At 37.2% G+C, this 20996-nt stretch overlaps 1 protein-coding gene across 4 annotated transcripts in view; it reads right to left on the bottom strand.

The window, feature by feature from the left end:
* Positions 1-20996, bottom strand: part of SKAP2 (src kinase associated phosphoprotein 2) — a 115703-nt gene that overhangs the window by 36378 nt on the left and 58329 nt on the right. For all 4 annotated transcript variants that reach the window (XM_065665925.1, XM_065665923.1, XM_065665926.1 and 1 more), the window contains 3 exons: positions 10934-11011; positions 10115-10198; positions 846-970 (listed from right to left, as the gene is read on the bottom strand). In XM_065665925.1, coding sequence (XP_065521997.1) covers positions 846-970; positions 10115-10198; positions 10934-11011 — 287 coding nt within the window. The remainder of the gene's footprint in view (positions 1-845; positions 971-10114; positions 10199-10933; positions 11012-20996) is intronic.

The raw sequence follows: 20996 nt of genomic DNA on the forward strand, positions 1-20996 counted from the left end.
TTGGCAATAAAAAAGAGGGACTGTAGCATTCTCGTCACTTCCTCAAGAAACCATTAGTAATTCTTTTCATGTCTTCTAGTACTTTTCTTGCAAGGATGCTTCTTATAATGTACAGCTAATTTTGACAAATTTACGTAATTGAAGGAGAGGATGATGGATTTGAAACTCTGATCAGCAGCTGGCAGCTGTGCAGAAAAAAGCTGCTTCTCTTCATCATTGTCAAAGCCAGAACTGATGAACAAAATTTGCCCTTGACAATTAGAAGACACCCATGAATTTCTTTAGACTGCTGGGTACAGTTTTCTTAAAAATGTTCTTGTCAGACTCCAACACACTACCTGACAGCTTAATTAACTGGCTTTCAACTGCAATCTTAGATATTTAAAACTTATTAAACTTACATTCCATATTGATGTCTAGCTGATAGATCTCTGAATTGCAGAGCTGATATGCGCCTTTACGTTGATTTTCTTTGCAAAGCCATGACCGATGCCATATGTATTTAACACTAATATATATTTTAACTTTTTTTTTACTATTTAATTCGTCCAAGAAATCACACAGACATATGATACAACAGATATTAAAATGCTAATGTTGAAATGACCAATAGATAAAGATGACAGATTTCTCTGCTCTTGTCCAAAAAGATAATATTTGAACACATACATATTTTAAATCAGATTTTTTTTCCTAATATGTGAACGTACAATATAAGCAAGCGAGGGTTTCCTTTTTTCATTAAGATGTCAGTGAAAATTGTTTTACTGAAATGTTAATTTAGTAACTGGAATTGTAACAGCTTTATCAATTTAATTTCAAGTCAACATAAAAAAAATTCCAACCTGATAAATGCGCTTATCAGGAGCAGAGATTTCAAAACAGCAATCTTTCTTTGCATCCTTCCGAAGGCTATTATTCATTCTGATGGTGTAGCCCTCTAAGGCAAATTCACCTTTCTGTTGTTTGTCTGTTGGAGATAAAAAACAAAGTTAGAGCTTCATTTACAACAGTGAACGCAAGTGGCTCAGCAGGTTATCTTTTATTCAGATTTTGTTTTCTATTTCATGAATTTTACAAAGAACAGGGAGATTTTTAGCAAAATAATTAAGTGATGCTGCTGGAGATAAAGCTTTGGTTTAAAGGAATATGTACACAAAGTACATTTTTTTGTAGGATGCCTAAGGAATTTCAGAGGGGGATGTCTGCAGACGGTGGTCTTATTTAGTAAGAAGTGCATGTTATGACACTTGTATCTAGGGAAAGTCAAGAACTGGAACCTGCAAGACACGTTTCCTATAAATCAGTGTCTTTTTCAGGTTCAGTAAACCAATGGGAAAACTTGTCTAGCTCAGAACTTGCTGAGCACCCTTCTAAAATAACCACTTCGCTCAAAAAACAAACTTCAAACTCCTTTATAAGCAACTGGAAAAGCTTCTTTTCACATTCTCCCACCCGTTCCCAGATGTGCCTCCTTTCCACATGGCAGAATTACAGAATGAATTTTGTTATAAATTCAGGTGTGTGTTCCAAAAGCATTTCTCTCTAGACAGCAAATATTTAATTAGCTAATAAAAGCACTGAGCCCTACCACAGTTTATTATGTAGAGCCATGTGTTTGTGCCATGTGGTTGTTCTAAAGACAATTCTACTTTTCAAAGGTTCTGGTTTATAGAAGTATCACTTAGAACAAGCCTGAGTTTAAATACACTACATGGTGGGCAGGCGGCACTTGTGCATGCCTTCTGAGCTCTTCAGGCCAAACCCTTCATCTGACTTTATGTGCTCTGGCATGCTTTGGTGAATATTAAAAACAAACCAAAAAACTAAAAGTGACTCAGTTTTGTGATTTTTGTAGATCACAGAAATCAAGTGAATGCAGCATCAAGTGAAAATCATCATCATCATCATCAGTCACATTTTGCTCAGGCAAACAAAAAATGAAGTGCAGTTGCAAATGAAAGAAAATTCCATTAAGTGTGGGGTTTTTTCCACAGTAGAGAAAAATTAACAATAAGCATCAGGCACAACCACAGAACTACTTCAAGTATTGCTGAACGGAACTTAAGTGCAAATCAAACATCCATTGCTTATGCTTGTCAATAAGAGAAAGAAACTTCTTACTGTAGACAAAACAGAAAAAAACTACATTTTTCAACATAATTTTGTCATCTTTCTGGATATTTAATAGGAGAGCTTATCTTTTTTCCAATCATGAGGGGGCAAAAATTGGCTAACACAGCAACATCAACATCAATGGACATAAGGGCAGTCACCATACAAATACTCCTGCCAGTAATTACAAGCACATAAACACAAATTCTTTGTCCTTCCCCCTTTTTATGAACTCCCACCCAGGGCAAGTAAATACCGAATAACACAATTATATGAAAAAAATCCAGGGTACTGTTCTATTTTCCCTTCTTGTCCCTTCCCCCACAGTAACTTTTATTATGTCTTAATTAAATACTAATGACACAGTACTAATGCTTTTTATGTGCTCAGTCCTCCACTCCTATATCAAACAGCACACATACACAAAATTCATGGAATCACAGCAAGGCAGATATAAGAAATAATAACTTTGCAATAGGTTAACCAGGTCCCCTTTTAATGAAATTCATTTCTGCCTTGAAATTTTATTGTCCCCTCACTTGTGACCTTAGGGAGAAGATGAAGTGAAAGACATTAATTTCTCACTCTCCCATGCTGGAGGTTTATCAAAACCCAAGAAGATAGGAGCATGCAGACAGAATAAACAAACACCAGGTTCAAAAGGTAAAAACATTTTGTCAAGATAAAAATGAGGCAAGTATTCAAATTTAGTCTCTTGGATTATTTCTGAGACTGCTTCTCTGTGACATGTATGGTCCGTTTTATGGTAATACAGTTTTACAGAGCTAATCTCAGATGATCTCTGTACTAGTACTTGTTCTTTCAAAGAGAATTAAAGTTAAAACACAAAGATACTGTACTTTGCACTGGAAGAGAAACATAGTGCATGGTATCCATATTGCATTTGATTGTTTTTATTGCTAATACTGTCTGTGTCTTATCTCTCTGAACACACCATTCCAGAGCTAATGAAAATTACCTGTATGCACCAAAAAAAAAAAAAGCAACACGTACTCCTTGCTATTAAATTTTTTCACTGACCTTTATAGCAACAGAGTTGTCAAAGCATTGCTACTTTTGCTTCTAATTGTCTGTCCAGTATAGTAGCTCTGACTAAAGTCCAGTGTAGCCTCACACACATGCTTAAAATATTAACCATGGGGAAATTTTAAGACAATGAAACACTTCACAGCGCTGACCCAGAACCCATTAAAGCTGAAAAACTTTCAGAATGCATTCACACTCCCTGTGGCAGCAAGCCAGAGATAAGACCTAGTACATCCTGAGAAATGGCTCCACAAATACAGAATGGCAGGATACAGGTCAGCTATAGCTTAGCTGCATGCTCAGACAGTGACAAGCAATGGAGGTCTACAAATCCAAGTTGCTCTTGCAGACTGTACTTCTCCAGGTAGACTGGAGACCAGCCCCATCACCTGATCACCACAGAGCAAAACATGACCCATGGTAGCTGTTTGGCCAGACCCAGTAGTCAGGTGCAAGCTTGAATGCAGGGCCATCTTGTAAGTGTCCGACTCAACAATCATCTCAACTGCGTTTACTGGCAAGGCCTTGCAGCTAAATAGGGGTGCAGGCAGGCTTGGGCTTTCCATTTAAAGCTGCTGTGTGAAATTAGTGCCACAGTGACTTCTGTGAACTTTCACATTTGGAGTTCTATTGTTAAACAGTTCACAGAATCACAGAATCACAGAATCCCAAGGGTTGGAAGGGACCTAAAAAGATCATCTAGTCCAACCCCCCTGCAAGAGCAGGGTAACCTACAGTACATCACACAGGAACTTGTCCAGGCGGGCCTTGAATATCTCCAGTGTAGGAGACTCCACAACCCCCCTGGGCAACCTGTTCCAGTGCTCTGTCACTCTTACAGTAAAGAAGTTCTTCCTGATGTTAACGTGGAACTTCCTATGCTCCAGTTTACACCCATTGCCCCTTGATGTTTAAAAACTTTGAAGACTAAAAGACTTTTCTTGAAGACTTAAAATTAGGTATCATTGGGGTTTATGACAGGAGCCTTAAAAGCAGCTTCAGGAAGCACATTTACATTACAGAGATTTCACTTTAATTTTGAACTACTAAGTAGGAGCTGGAGTTTTGCCTAGGCAGGAAGGAATACAACAGCATGTTTCAGAGGAAAAAGGGAGAGACATGGATGCAACGCGCTTCTCTAAAGAATGGTAACATTCTTGCTGCTTCTTATTTTCTCAAAGTAGGGCTTTGCAATTCAGCAACAGGATACCCTTAGGTTGTCGTAGAACAACACAGAATAGAGCTGCAAAAAGTATACTATCAGTCTTGTGAAAACAAAAAGGATCACAAATATCAAGCACAACTCATTCCACAATTCAGTTAGATCTCATTTCAGAATAAGCTAGTCTTTGCTCTCATCTCCTCCTCTCCTTCTTCCCTTCTCCCTGTATCTGGCACACAACAGAATAACAAATCTGGGTCTGTGTGGATCATTTTGCCTCCAGAAATTAGAATTATAAAATGCTAGTATAACAAAGTGGAGACTCAGGAACTAGTATAAAAAAAAATAAAATAAAAGGTCAAACCTAGTACATAGATATTCAAGAGAAATAAATATGGAAAGCTATACCTGAAACAGAGGAAATGCAGATCTGCATTAAATTTGAGAGCCACTTTAAACATTTTTCATACATATAGGCCTCATTCATCCTAAAAATAGTTAAATGCTGTTAACAACTGAAACAGGTCCAATATTATATCAGGGAAGAAAAGAGTCTCAAGGGAAGCTGAGAAAAAGGGGTTTGAAGTAACCTTGCATAACTGAGTCCATGGGAACTTTTAAAACAAAGAAGGGTAAACCTTCAGTGGGGTCTTGAAATGATTGGGTTGTAAATTTGAGGCCTAAGGCGATGTGCCCATATTATTAGCACATGTAAAAAGAATTAGTGCATTCTGAAGAACAGAGAGGACTTCGGTAGTAGAAAGGAAAGAAGTTACAGCGAAAGGCATAAGGAACAAAGGCAAACAAAGATTTCAGAGACTGATAAAGTATTTATAGCTACTATTAGAATCTATAATTTAACTCTCTTCATCTTGAAATTAGGAACCTGTAAAATCTTACAGGTTTATATGGCTTCATGCTAAGTTTATTTTCACATACTTTTCCACATGCAGGATATCTGCTTCCTAAAAATAGTAAGTTTCAGTATCTCCAAAACAGTAATTCCTTCTCCTGCTTTTGGAACAGTCCTTTCCAAAAGTATGCAAACAAGTTCTTCCCTTTTAGATAGCAGACCTGAAATGCAATCAGCTCTTTTTCCCCTCTTTCCTTTAATCTAGTCCTCTGAGAAATTTAAAATAAAAAAAAAAAAAAAAGAAGAAACAGAGGGAATTCTTGAAACAATTCAGGGCACCAGTTTGTTTATATGCAGCCTTTTTTTACTCAATAGTTATTTTTTTTAAATAATGCACTGTTAATGGCAAGCGTGCTTCTCGAGGTCTGAATTTAACGTTCTCATAGCAGAAGATTCAGTACTCATTAGATAGATGCCTTTGATTGCCATTACCCTGCTACAAAGTCCTGTTGAACATCCACAATTCCTGGAGATTTCTGTTATTGATTCTGTCAAAAGTCTAAACTAAACAAGGATTTTTGCCTTTTTTAATCTGGTTGTTCAGACAGGGAGGACTAAAAGAAGGAGGTCTGTAGCTATAAGCAAAACGGTAGGAGAAATCTGTGAGTTTAGCATGTGGCAGAAATTCCAGCAGCCCACTGAGGCAAGTCACTATGACTTCCCTCTCCCTTTAATATCATTTAGTCACCAAGTTCTTCAAAAAAAAAAAAAACAAAAAAAAAAAAAAACAAATAAAACAAAGTCACCTTTTTTTTTCCACAAATATAAGAGAATTCCATTGGTCTGGCCATCACTATCTTCCTATTCAGAGAAATCCACAATTTTTATGTCCATGTTACAAAATACTAAATAAGTATATAAATAAAATCCCAATCACTTCTAAAAGCCTCTGAATTGTCCCTCTCTTCAATATCGTATTACTGGCAGGCAGGCAGGCAGGCAGATACCATTTTAAAGTTATAAAGATTAAAATAAATTTTTAGTGCCCATTAACAGTGGAGAAAATTGCCATGATGTTATCAATTACTGCCTTGCTAAACATTTAGCTGATCTCTCCAGTTTGCTGAGACAGAAGGGCATATAATATTGTGGCCTAGTGAGGAAGAAGTAATGAAGTCATTAATTCATTCATCTACAAAGCAACAAATTAACTTTCCTTCTTCACAAGCACCTTGAGGTCTGGAAGGTTAGCCATACCACCCAGGTGCCTGAGTACACAGGAACTGCCAGAGATCACATAGAGAAATGATATGCAAAAACCAGGGTACCTGACTCAGGATGCAGCTGCATGGATGCAAAGAGGACTATACAAGTTTTATGGAAGGAAAGACTATGCAAAGGAGGACCAGGCAAGCTTCTAGAAACCAAAGCCAGCTTGACATTTGAATGTGCTTCTCTGCAGTATTGTGGGCCACATGCTGGCAACAGATACCACAGCACAAGCACAAATACACATGCACCTCCTGCAATACCTATTTCTGACATGAATTAGGTGAAACCTTTAAGTGTTTTTCCTCCATCTACTCCACATATCATTGATCGGGGGAAAAAAAAAGTAGGTGATTCACTTAGACCTGTCTAAGGATAAATAACACTGTTTCACTGTCCAATGCAGTGTACCAAACATATGAGAAAATATAGGAGGAAGCAGTGAAACAAGACATTCCTTGCCCTGCAGGCATCACAACTGTTAAACGCATGCTTGTAATTAGGTGAACATACACACATACAGAAGCACACAGTCATTTACTGTATTTTCACAGGCTTTAGCTTGTACTATATTCTCCTGGACTAGGCCTCATATTTTTCATCATTCAGCTCTGAATAAATGAGAGTTTTACTTACATGTGTTTGTGAGCTTTATACACTTCCGTATTTCTTGTTTTCCCAATGTAAAAAGGATAATGTTAGAAGAACTAAAGTATTTTGGAAACAACAAATCCACACAACCTAATAAAAAGGCATCCAATAGCCTCACATTTAGCATTCAGTTACATTTACACTGATATGTAAGCATGAAAATCAAACCTTGCCCAACAAAATACACACTGCACCAGATACAAAATATCCTTCACAGTTATTCACCTATGTGTCCAGTTTTAAAAACATACACAATGCAAAACAAGCCAAGCAGGACCTAAGAAATACCTGCTGCCTCTCTGCATTATGTCCCACAACACACACACAGGCACTAGCACTCCATTACCCACTAAAAGTGATTAAGGCAGCAGGACTGAGCACCTATGGAATCCCCATCTCTCTTCAAACCAGGTTCAACAAGGGGGGAGCATTCCTGGTGTGTGAATCAGCCCTGGAACCTGCCAGAAACCTGATACAAAACACTTGCAGACATGGCACAGGCAAGGGCAGACCAGCATCATTTAGACAGACACCACCCCAACGATTCAGGGGGTGGTAACAATTTGCATGAAGCCACACAAATGCACACCTCACCCATGTTCTGCAGTTGGTAAGAGCACGCACTGATCTTCTATGTGGCCCAAGTTACCCTGTACAGCATCAAGGGCCACAGCAAAAGAAGGGTCCCAATGCAATGGCGCACTATGGCAGGAACCACCTGCTGACTGTAATAGTTGGAGTGAAAACAGTTTCAGGTTCTTCCAGCAACTAAATGCCAGATCTCAGGATTGTCTCCTCACACACCTCATCCATGCTGACAACCTGCAGCTAAACAGCGTCATAAAGAGCAGCACACACGTTCACAGGCATCAGGACGACAGCTCAGTTTCAACAGCAGACTAGTTTGCCATGGAACTACAACAGTCACTGGTATTCAATTTCTGCGCAATGACGGTGATTTGCTTCTGCACTGGAACTGGCACCTTTATGTACTACAGCATCAGAGGGCCGAAAAAGAGTACCTCCACCCAGTACAGAAAAAAAGCTTTCTGCTTCAAAGGCAAGTTCTGGAGTGACTGTTGGTCATCCCAGATCTGCAAGATGAAACAATTCCACCATGCTACTCTAGTTTTATTGCACTAACAGCACCAGTCACATGGGGTAGGGCAGAAATGCATACACCTGATTTGTTTACTTCCTCCATGAACTACTGTTTGGAGCCTAGTCATGCCTATACTATTTCCATCGTTAGGTTACAGTTGACAGGATCTTCCCTAAACAATCTGCAGCCTACAAAAGCTATAAATGTGTAAGCCAAAGCATCTGTCTATAGATCCTTAAAGGAAAGAAATCCCACGTATCCCACAGTCAATTCCTAACATGACACCAACTTGTCAAGGGCTAAGGAACATGCTTCTGTGCATTTCAGGGAACATGCTTCCATGCATCTTAACTTTCAGCCTAGTTATTACCAGTCATGATGCAGCCTGGATAGTCAGATTGTTGCAAAAGAAAAAGGGATGGAAAAAGGCAGGCAGGCAGTTGCCTGACTTAATGCAAAGACCAGGTACTAGAAATCATGAGTGATTATCACCATAGGCACAAGGAGAAGAAATAAAAATTACCAAGCCTTTCTTTCTTTGTTCTGTGGTTGGGTTTTTTTGGTTGGTCGGATGCTTTGGGAGGTTTTTTGGTTGGTTGTTTTGGTTCCCCCCATCCTCCTCCCCCTCCCCCAAAAAACAAAATCTGTAACAACTAGCAATATATCCCAAATTAAAAAAAAAAAAGCCATTTTTTAAAGTACTAGGAAATGTATAACTACATAAAAACAAACATCAGAAGATAATTTTCCAGAGAAAGAAATGAATCATTACTGACAAGTCAGTGCTATGCCACACCTCCTCAAAAAATTTAAATAAAGACTCTTTAAAAGTTTTTGAATCTTCCTCAATCTTTAAATCCCAATAAAAGAGTGAAGAAGAAAAGCAAACATTTAGCAGATCTACTAACAAAACACTAGAAATGGAGAATACGATAGGAAACTGTAGTGAGATGAAAACTGGACTTTCAGTTAGGACCTTACTTTATTTCTTTTGGGTTTAGAGAAAGGGTGAGTTTAAGTGAGTCAGCATATATTCAAGAATGAAACAAACTGGACCAAATTAGTCTTTGAATAAACACCACAAAATAACTACCTGCATTAATCTCAATTAGAGTGATGCTGAAGAAAAACGTTTCAATGGATAGTTTGCCCAGGAATAAGTACACAGGTTGTTTGTTGGGGTCTTGGGGGGGAGGAGAGGACAACATAATTGCACTTACAAAATTTAGTCAGATCTATTTCTGTATCATTTGTTCTACCCTTAGACATTAAATACACTTGGCATACAATTTAAAAGATGTTTATTAACTGTCAATTTTAAAAGTTCAAAGTGATATCACAACATTTATGTCAGACTCTTTCTAAATTGGCCATTAAAAGTCACTTTCATAAGCCAGCTTTAGCTTCCAGGACTGGCTTTTAATTAAATATATTACTTAATTTCTAGGTTTTTCAAAACATAAGCCATTTAGAAAGAAACATGGAACTCTATGCTCCCTGCAGAACTATGTGGGGTTTTAGGCTAACATTTTCCTGGATAGAACCATCTTTAAAGACCTCAGAAGGTATAACTGCCAGAGGGTGTTTTAAAATTAAGATTCTATTTAGACAGAAAGAGTATTTTCTGTCCAGTAAATCAACTGAATACCAGCATAGTATCAAACCTAACACCTAGCTGTTATTGATGCACAAAGCAGCTTCACAAGTAACCTTTTTTCCTCAGTTTCCCCGCTCTAGTAAATGAGTACATCACTTACAGATTCTGAAGAATATTGACACATTTTTAAAATCCACAGCATTGTTTAAGAACCAACCATTCTTTTAAAAGTTCCATTTGCTTTCTTAAAATCACCTCCACTAAAACTTTTTTCTCTCATTAAAATACCGGTTTTATAGTTTATCATATTACAAGTACCTTTATCACTTCCGTAGTAATAGAAGACCGTCTTACTGATAGCACACCAACGCTTCTGCCATTCAAAGCCAAGAAAACTGTGGTCTGCAATTGATATAATTTGTGTTACATCATTGTCATTATTGAACATCAATACGTTACTTCTTTTCAAGGTTGGCGTAAGAGGGAGGAGGAGATGGGAAAGGCACTAAGGAAAGGAAACAAAATCTGGGTATGAAGAGAAATGTATGGCACTGAGAAGGAAATTCAAAATAAAAATTGGTGATAAGAAAACAAATGGGAATTTGAAATCATATAAAGAGAGAAGCCATGTGTAACATTAAATATAAGCAAATAATGAACAACTTCCTAAATATTTCCTACAGTTATTGCAGCATTAAGTGGATATTAAAGTGACAATATAAGATTTATTGAATGAAGGTAAATATTGACTGAACCAAAGCTGAGATCAATATTTGCCCTCTTGAAGGAAAATAAATCTTGATGCTCACTGAAACATGAAGTCAACATACAGTACTTTTACATATATTCCTAATATTTTCTTCAAAACTATCTGTAAGTCGCTGAATTGTGGCTGACAGTGGACTTGAACAGCATGATTTTGTTAGTCAATAAAGACATAAGATCTTCTTTTAATACTATAGTAGTAATTATGTGCTGTGCTTCTTTTGCATTATAATGCTTCAACATTTCAGCCTCTATTTAATTTTATTTAACACTCTTGTATGAAGTTATTTGTGTGTATAACATCAAATACTGACACATAGACTTCACAGATAGAAAATATATACTGCTTTCAACAAAGATAGTTGGACTTACCCTTTCTGCGTTTTTCCAGGTATCCAGCCTTCAGAACAAACTGAAGATCCTGAGCTGCAATAAGAGGAAACTGATGCCCTGAAAGAAAAACAGATTCTGTAAAGCACAACTTTTTAAGAAAAATGCTATAGTAGCATTAATAAACTTATGGATTTTACACTTTCAATTTGCAGGAGCTACTGAAAAAAATAATTCTAGTAACTAATATGCCGGACTATTTTAAGTACAAAACCCCTATAACTATAAATGTTGGAGCTGTTGCTGCTGTCCTCACCACTTCAGTAGGGAAAAATACAGTTGTGTAGCAGGCCCTGCAAGTCTCAGAACGAAAAATATGTAATTAAACAAGCTATGGCAACTTAGAAAACATTAGTCTGTGATTTGAACATGGTCTGTAAAGCAAGTTGATCAAAGATGATCAAAAATTATCAAAGACGATCAAAGATGATAAAAAAATGATCAAAGCAGTAAGTTTTCAAACATGCAAATAAAACCAAGTATCACAATTCAACACAATTAAATCAGGAATGTGGTTTTCACAATACCAGCTTCATAGAAAAACATCTCAAAACAATACACAACGTGAGGATCCTGTATTACACCGTCTACAAGAAAAAGGAAAATAGACCAAGAGAAGGTAAAAGGCAATGCCTGCTGTTGACAGACCATGTCTGATTTGCAATATGACACAAATGTACTGCCTGTAGGATCTATAAGGCAATATTGGATAGACCAAAAACATTGCACAGAACTCTACAAAATTGTTGACCTGCAGATACCAGGTTTAGATTCTGCAGAACATAGCTGCATCTGCAAAACAGTGAGTATGTTCCACAGTATTTTTTCCTTCTTCTCAACTGCTGATTCATAGCTAGAAGCATGAGACTGACCAGTCGTCCCTGCCTCAACTTAGAACAGACATTTACTTGATAAAAATTGTCTTCTGTCCTGCATTCTTCCCCTCCTACATGAGAATTATGATTTAAATGGAGCTCCTAGTATTAAGAACAGCCATATGTTAGATAATTAACATGTAATAATTAACATGTATATAATCATCATACTGTTTACCATAAGCAAAAAAGCAGAACAAAAAAGTATCTTTCTGCTGCTGTTTTTTTAAAGTGCATGTAAATATAAGAGTGAAGTTCCTACTACTTACTATCATCAAATATTCATAAGGCTCACTGTAGGTAGGTAGCAAATTCACAGGGCAGCAATTATTCACCAAATACATGTAATCTCATTAAGTTCTACCAATATAAAAATACAAAAAAGAACTGATAGCAGTAGACAACCCCTGTGCTAAAAAAAAGGAAAAAAAGGAAAAAAAAAACCTAACCACTTTAAACTATTCAGTGTGGGTTAAAGATCAATTGCCTGACTTTGAACCAAGAACATTGCCTCTGGAAGCTGGTGCCATCCTCCTGGATTTTTAGGTTGTCCCATAAAACAGGGGTTTTTTTAACCAGTTTCCACAAATACGTTGCTTTATAATGGCCTTATTTAAACATAGATGTGAGTGGAAAAAGACAAGAAAAAGAGACAGGAACATGCAGACAATGTTATTTTTTAAAGTATGAAAATACTCAAAATAATACAACTGGCTATTTAGACAACAAAAGATTTTGCTGGATACCATAAGGCAGTAGATAGACATTTATACACATTGATATTTCCACTGAATTTTTAAATTAATATTCTTTTTAAAGATTAGACGTATGCTAGCTATCATTTCGTCTTCTATAGAATTCTTACTACTGTGTTAAAAATACAAGAGTTACTGGCTCCATGTACATGTATAATAAACTGATGCAGCTGTCTCCTCCTTGATAATATGCAATCACTGCACAACATTAAATGAGAATTAAATGCAAAGACACCTGCTAGCTGGTACATGTAAAGTTTAATAGTTACTTAAAAAGATGATCTAATGATGCCATTATGAATGGGGGAGGTGAAGAGTTTTACAAATATACAGTGTGCTGCTTTATGTTGGTCATTGGGAGGCATCAGTGTGCAACACTTACAGCTTTGCCTCATCTAGTAGAGCTCATTTTAGAACAGTGCACCCCCACAGATATGGAAGACATAAAACCTAATTAAACAAACAAAAACAGTTTGCTCTTAATTTTTTTTTTATTTAAGAATTCCAAGCACTACGGATCTAAGCATTCCTGTTTGTATCAGTTTGGGTTTTGATGAGAAAGCTTGGCAAGTGATTGTTTAGCGAACAGTCAAGTCAAATGAGACATATAACCCCAGAGAAGCAAGTACTCTGGGGAGTCCTTCACATTATTCTGCCTGTAGGTAGGAGCTCATCCAAACTGACTACTTCAGAAAGTCAAAAGTCCACTTCCAGTTTTGCTACTTCTTCTGAGATAAGTCAGGATAAATTTGACGATGCCTCTTTCTGAAGCTACCTGTATCTCACATAGGGAACTGAAAGCTTCTGAGGAATACCTGCATGAAAAATGACAGACTTCCACAGCTCTGGTGACAGTGCAGAAAGAAGCCCTCCTCACACCCTCAACCTGTAGAGCAGCCAGATCGTTTTTCTGTTCCTTAAAGCAGCTGAGGCAGTAACTCCATGGAACAAGCAGCAGCAGCTGGTCAGCCCCTCTGCCACTCACAACCTCTAAGTAGCTGAAGCAGAAACAGATCCCATGCATATTATCATCCTTCTGTCAGAGAAAGCTGGGAACTAAAAAATATGATGGAATTTTAGTGGAAGGGCAGGAGAAATGGACCAAATTGTAATATCCCAAGACACATACAGCTGTACATGACAGAAAAAGCATAAATCTGGGTAAATTCCTTTTTTTCATTGCCCTGTATCTCCAGGAGGAAGGAGGGGGAAAATAAATCCTATAAAAAGTATAGAGAAAGAACTACTTCCTCTCAGATTCTCATTAACCACAGGTGTCATGCATATGTGGCTGGAAGAAGGCACAAGCATGGATAAACTCTTACCCCTGTATTGTAACAACAGCAATGAGAGGCGGAAAGAGAGAATGACATCTTCCTTAACAGCTACTGGTTAGAGTTAGCATGGAAGACTCCTAAACTTTACCTTTCTACCATTTTTTTCACTGCTTTACTCCCTTGTCCGCATGTCAAATAAGATTTAGAGCAAACTGCAATCCCTAGCTGTGGGAACTCCTAACTGAAAGTTTGGAACTTGCGTGGCAGGTTGAGGTTTTGCGGTTGCTTTCAATCAAAATGCTGCTTTCCTGTTCATGTGAAATAGATCAGGCTTGACACAAATGTCACTTTAAAAAGTATCACTAAAGTAGTGTTTTGCTATAGTAAAGCAGCATTTGTTTACATTACACCAGCAGCTGAGATCACAGACTCATTAGTTGACTACTGCGTGGGACTTTGAATAAGACAGCTCCTTAGAATCTACTTAACACAGAGAAAGGCTGCCAAGAAAAAAGGCATTACTATTTTTTTAATAAAAAACTGTGAAGCAAATTAAATAACATGCTTCAAAACACGGACTCCTTTAGAGTTCAGAGCTCTGAATTCCCAAATATCACACTCCCTACCATGTGCATCCCAGGATGTCTTCATGACCAGGAAAATTTTTCTCTTCCTTCAAGGATCCAGGTGAAATGGCCTGAATTTCAGTGCCCTCTAATTTCACTGGAGATAGTCCACTACAACGAATGAAATGTAAAGATGCAAGGAGCTTGCACCTACTGGTATTAACTTTCTTGGGTGTCTCAGTTTTTATTGCTCAGACACTTAAGGTTAAGCTGACTACCAGACCAGCAGAGACCAATAGGTCTTCCTAACAACTTCCTACTACTGTATGGTCTATTTCCAGATGTGTCATGAGGATGTAGAAATAAAGATGTTAAAAAGACCCATAGTCTTGCCTGAGTTCTCCTTTGGTACACTTAAGTTTCTGAAGCCCATTTTAAATACCAAAGAGTAAAGTTGTACTATGGGTCAAGAAGTGCTCTGTGACTTACACTTGTAAACTTGTGAGTTTACAGGTGGAGAAAGGTACAACTGCTCCTGTGAACCCTTCCAGTCCTAATTTCTGCTGCATCATTGCCCTGACAGTGGTGGGCAAGAACAGGATTAAAAAAAAAGTCTCCATTCCTGAGTTTCTACCTCAGAAATAATTTTTCAACCTTGTGCTTTTGATGTGAAAACCATATCAATACTATCCAATATTTGGGGAGATGATTATCTTGCATCCCCAATATATAAAATAAGGGAGGTCCATCTGCTTAACATTAAAGTTTTTCCTTTTTTCTTGACCACCCACTTGCAGATGAACCTGCCAGAATAATCTCTCTTCTTATCATGGTGGCAATTACTACAATGTACTCCAAACTAAAATCTGCAAGCTATGCTTCACGTGCATATTCCCAGACTGATATGTACAAAGGCCATGAAAGACCAGATGAAAATATTTATGAGGCCTAAACCTTCAAGTTTTAGGGAAAAGTAAATTATACATATGATACACCAGGCTCTTCCTCTTGGTTCTAGACACTCTTGTGCCAAGTGAGCAGCTGGCAGTTATTGCAATGCTATTGCTGCCAGGCTAAAAATTCCTCCAGTGAAAAGAAAGTAAAATGTTCTCACTCAAGCATAAAGCCAGCTTTTCTACCAGTCATCCTTTAACTTCAGAAAAAAATGCACCTATATGAATGTAGGTGTATTAATGTACAGGTTCCTGTCATGGTTTAAACGAAAAACAGGACAATTGGGCTTTTTTTGTGCACAAACCCCACGAATCCAGTGTCTGCTGTGACTTCAGAAAGACATTAGATTACATCCATGGCATGGCTATAGCTTTTGCAAATTGGTAATCAGACAGTCAAAAGGTTGAATTAGGCAATTTTGCACCCTACTGCAATTGTGAATTTGGGCCATTACTTAAAAACATTTTCCTCAGTGTCACTTCATATGAAATTCAATCATTATGCATGGTGGTTTCATTTTTGAAGGACCCAAAGCTGTTAAAATTTCACTTCTGCATACAAAATAAATAAAACAAGACCAGGTTGTGTTACTCTGCACTATATACCAATAGGAATATTTTTTATTTCTTCAATGTGGGCTAAGGGATACATAAAGCAAGAAATAATTAGAGGTCAATGCATTCTAAAGAGGTGCTTAGCATGCTTATGGGAAGTTAAACAGGCAAAGTGGAGATAAGTGTAATTCAGTAACAGCTAAGTGGTTGATTACAGCTTGCTTTCCTAGTAGAGGACCCATAGGTTTAACTATTATAAAGGTAAGGACTACTTGCTCAAATAAAAATAATTCACTGTTCTTCAGTCCTTGTAAAAGAAAACTGCCACTACAAAACATTAATCTGATTATATGGAGAAAACTGATTGCTATTTCTTTATATTCCTTTAACTCAAAATAAAATACACAATCACTATTATGGAAAATTACTTTTTCAGCTTCCTTTTACTGCACTCAAGACCCATTTATTCAAAAGCAGAAACTGAAATCCATTCCTGTTTGAATTATTGCTAGTAAAAAACTTTAACACACTCTAGAAAACAGAGGAAAAATGCTGGCAATATTAAAGTGTATCTTGCAATCTAGTATGAAACTATATGTTTCTCTAGAAACAAAGAGTTGCTACTCTGCGAATCCTTTAAAATATAGAAAACAGGGGGGGCTGTCCTCAGGCTCAGGGCTCTGATGACATCTCTCAAGCTGCAACTGTAAATTGGCAAAGATTTTCTAAAAATATTTGTGCTAAAGTTGAGCAAAGGAGGAGTCATGTTTCTCACAACAGAAGTATTTTCAGCTCCTTTTCTTCCTTTGAACCCTCCCCTCCCCCACACACACAGAATTTTGTCCCCAAATTCTTCATATCTCTCCATTTCATTTTGATCTGGAAATACAGCATTTACCCATTTTTAATAGCTACTACAGAGGGATTCAATTAACTTTGAATCTGTACATAGCAATACACTGGGGTCACATCTGTTGCACAAGCACTGTAAATCTAGGCTAAAGAAGAGGTGGTTTACTTTCATATGCATACCTTCTGCCTACATTTATTTTTTTCTTATTAAAGAGAAGATTAATGCATACTGAATTTTAAAAAATCCCATTTCCTACAGTTTTCTGATTAAGGAAAAGATATCAGTAAGAAAATCTCATAAAAACTCATTAGCTTCATTAACTGTCTTGAACACTTTCACACAGACTACTTCAGTACTTTGCAAATGTGTAGTCTGATAGCTCTGAATTAGCTTAACATGCAAGAATCCAAAGCTAATTGTTAAAGAAAATGCATTTCTTTCAAGGGAATAAATAGAACTGAAATGTTCAGCTTTTGAAACATTGGTTCACAAAAAGCTAGCATTTTGATCTTCAAAGTGCTTGCTCCAAAGACTGCCTAGTCTATGATGTTTTGCACTGGAGCCATCCCCAGCATTCACCATTGTGTTCTCTAACAGTTTACAATAATTTTCACAGAATAACTTGCCTTGATATATCCCTCTAGTAAGAGCCAGCAGTGTATTGTACTAAAGAATACTTAAAGCAGTGTCATCTGTTTCTAGTTTTAATTCTTTCTAATCTGGGATATGAAGTTTGGGTTGCAAATGCTAATACCACACCCTCAGAGGCCTAAATGCTGAGTATTTCTTCTTGGCTCCTCCCTGGGAAAGAGAGCGTTACGAGCATTTTTCCTCCCTTCCTTCCTGTAAGCCCAGGAGAGGGCAGTGGGCCAGGCAGCTTAAGAAACACTGCAACATATTCTGTATAAATATATTTGGTTCTTTAAAGCAATCGGCATGCTCAAGATCTGTCTTTTTGTCATTTTCATTTAGCCCCTTATTAAATAACCATGTATTTAGATAGTTTGGATTTTAAAAATCTTACCTCTATGGCTTCTCAATCCTCACATCTTTTCTGAGCAAAGTTTCTTTCATATTTCATTTGACAAAAGGCTTGTTCATTGCTGTTGTTGTTAATAAATTGTGGTAGTCAGCCAGTCAGACTCCATTGACCAGGATCCACAGCCTGATGGAATTATCCTAGATCACGCACTCCCCATCCAAATTTAACATTGAGTTTATAAACCAATATTGTCCTGGCCTTACGCATTCTTTTGCTGGCTTTTAAATTCAGTCTAAACACCCACTGTTACATTTTGCATAGCACTTTAACACACATGGCTTCCACCCCTTGATCCAGAATTGATTTTCACATAGGTAATTATTAAAATTTCACAAATGACACCCATAGCACATGGTGAAAAAAAAAGTAATGTTTTCTGGTGTGAGCATGCCTTATCCCCTCAGGGTTATAAAAGGGGCCGCGGCACACTTCACAGGAGCAGCCTTCCCATTTCTTCTGTTACTCAGATTCTGAGGCAAGACAGAAAGAAGATACAGCAACAAAGAAAAGGTCTCTTGTACAAGGTCTGCTTCTCACACCACTGAAATATAACGCATAGAAATACAGAATTCTTACTCAAATTCCTCCAAGGATCATGAAAGTTTGATCAATCATTCCAGAGCAAGACAGAAAGGTTTCAATCACCCAGAGGTCCACACTACAGCCAACAATTGTCAACTGTAGAGATTAATACAAATTTTTCTTAGGCAACAAGAAGCTCAGCTTCCTACCTTGCTGTAAGAAATCAAGTATGCAGGAAAACACAGAGATAAAACCAATGCCTCCTGCACTGCACTCAAAATAGACCATCATGGATCAATTAGAGGTACTGGAAATTCTCATGAAATGATGTAGGCAAGCCAAAATTTCCCAGCATCGTCTCACAGACAAGCACACACATTCAATTTTGATTAGAAACCCAAAGTAAAGATCCAGATTATCTACACAATAGCTGAACCACAGAAGGTGCTGTTAGCTAATCAGAGAAAATTAAAAGGCCAGGAATAAAGAGTCTACAGCTGGAGCATGACCAGCATGATGTCAAATTGCATATGGATAGCATCAACCACATCATGATTCCTGTATTCCCAGATGACTAATAGGAAGAAAGTCCTAAAGGTTTATCAAACAGCAAGTTAAAAGCTAGTATTTAATATGTCCAGGTGAAAAAAAAAAACCACAAACAATTTTCAGCTTAATATTTAAACATCTGGAAAATGTAATACTACAATACAATTGTACACTGCAGTTTACTACTATTTTTAAATAGCCACCTGGTGAGCATAAGAATCCCTTGGAAATAATAGCCACGTATCACAACATCTTAAGAAAAACTTACGGTAATCAGAACGAAAAGTTTTCTATTACTTTCTTGATTTTGTCATAATGCTTTTAATTAGTACTTTGAAAGGGTCTAAAATTTTGTCTTTGGCCAACTGACACATTTCATTCAGCAAATGAAATAAGCCTAAATAAAGACTAAGCAATGACAACTATTTAACTGAACATAAGAAGGATGTAATATGTTTTGGCAGAAAAACTGCCAAATGTCATTCCTTGCAAAGTTAAACAATGAACTTTCAAATTATATTTTAAAATTAGTAGTACATGTTCTTTTAGTTTCAGCATCCTGGCTATGCAAGTATTTGTTACTTAACAACATTTTGACAGACCCATGAGAACTTAAATCAAATTAACCCTGTGACTCTTACCCAAATTTTGGCCAATACCACACAAGCTAGATTCTTCACCAATCACAGATCCATCAAAGAAAAAGCATAAATGTTCTTCCTTATAATTTTATCATTTCATCAATTTTTTGCTTTGTCTCCTCTCTTAAGTAAGCTGTATTGTGTATACCTCCTTTCCTGTATTGTTCTGTTTCTCGTTCCAGAAGCTAGTTTAGGCCCTCTTTAAAAAAGCAAAGAGTACACTTTGAGAAATGCCCAATTTAGCTGATCAGGAAAATCATCCAATGTAAATTTCAATCTTTGATAAGGATATTTGAACTTAGGAACATTTTCGACTACTACTCTCAAAAGCAGCATAGCACACTGGAAATACAGTCAGCAATACCAAAGAAATCCAGGGAAAGAAGGAAATTCTCAGACTACCACAAAACACCAATAAAAAAACCTCCAAAGTAAATTATATGACGTTTTATGTATGGAAGTCACTTATGCCAAGTGGCAGCCTCTCAGATTAGCTGTGTAGTCTGCAAAGTTCCAACTGTTCTGACTCCTGGCCAAAGGCTTGGCCTGCTAAGCTTCTGAAAGGAAACATACATACACACTTTGAACATTTCAAATGCTCCAACAGCTCATATCCTTGATCAAAAAAAGTTGTAACGTTGCTGGTTGGAGTTGAACAAAATCTTTCATCTGTATAAAATAAGAGATTAGAATTCCTGCAGTCGGCTAAAAACAGACTCACATTTTCAAAAGTGGCACTTGCAGATTTCAATGAAGAGATCCACAAAAGCTACAGTTTTCATTTTCCACGTTCTACGTATTCCTGCAAACACAAAATGGCTTGAATGTTCTGCCCCATTGCCTCATTTTTGATACATTTCTTCCACTAATGATAATGTAAGTAAAAAGCTATGCTCAGTGATCAGTGAACTATCACACTCAAAGCTCCTCTGCATTCGAAAGCTAATTTGGATTAAGATGGAGGTAGGACTTTACACTGCAGTCTGCATGTAAAGACAAGCCTTTTAAAATGAAAATGAAAGGAAAAAAATCTCACACAAGCCTTTCAAGTTTTCCCACTGCAGCACACAAAATGCATATCAAATATTCAGCATGTAGAAGTTGGAAGTTGTGGTAGGATCAGACTCTTGCAACAATGACATTGCACTTACAAAAAGTCAATCCACAGAGCAAAACCAGAAGAAAATATGAAGGTAAATACTCCAAAGTGACTAACAGTGTAATTATTTCTAAGGGCTCTGAAAAAGGTTATAAAGAGGTAATAAAAATCAAAAGGTTATATTGTTGGAAAAACACATTGCCATTTTCAAACCTCCTCTCACATGGAGGTTGCTACCAAAAAGAGAAAAGATTTGCCTGTTTTGCTGTAATTGCATGGAGCCAAACTTAAAAAAACTAGGAAAACACTCTAAGAAGACAGCAGAGCACACTGCAAAAAGCCAGCAGAATACTCTTGT

Source organism: Lathamus discolor, chromosome 2, assembly GCF_037157495.1.
Source record: "Lathamus discolor isolate bLatDis1 chromosome 2, bLatDis1.hap1, whole genome shotgun sequence".
In the NCBI taxonomy this organism is placed as follows: domain Eukaryota; kingdom Metazoa; phylum Chordata; class Aves; order Psittaciformes; family Psittacidae; genus Lathamus; species Lathamus discolor.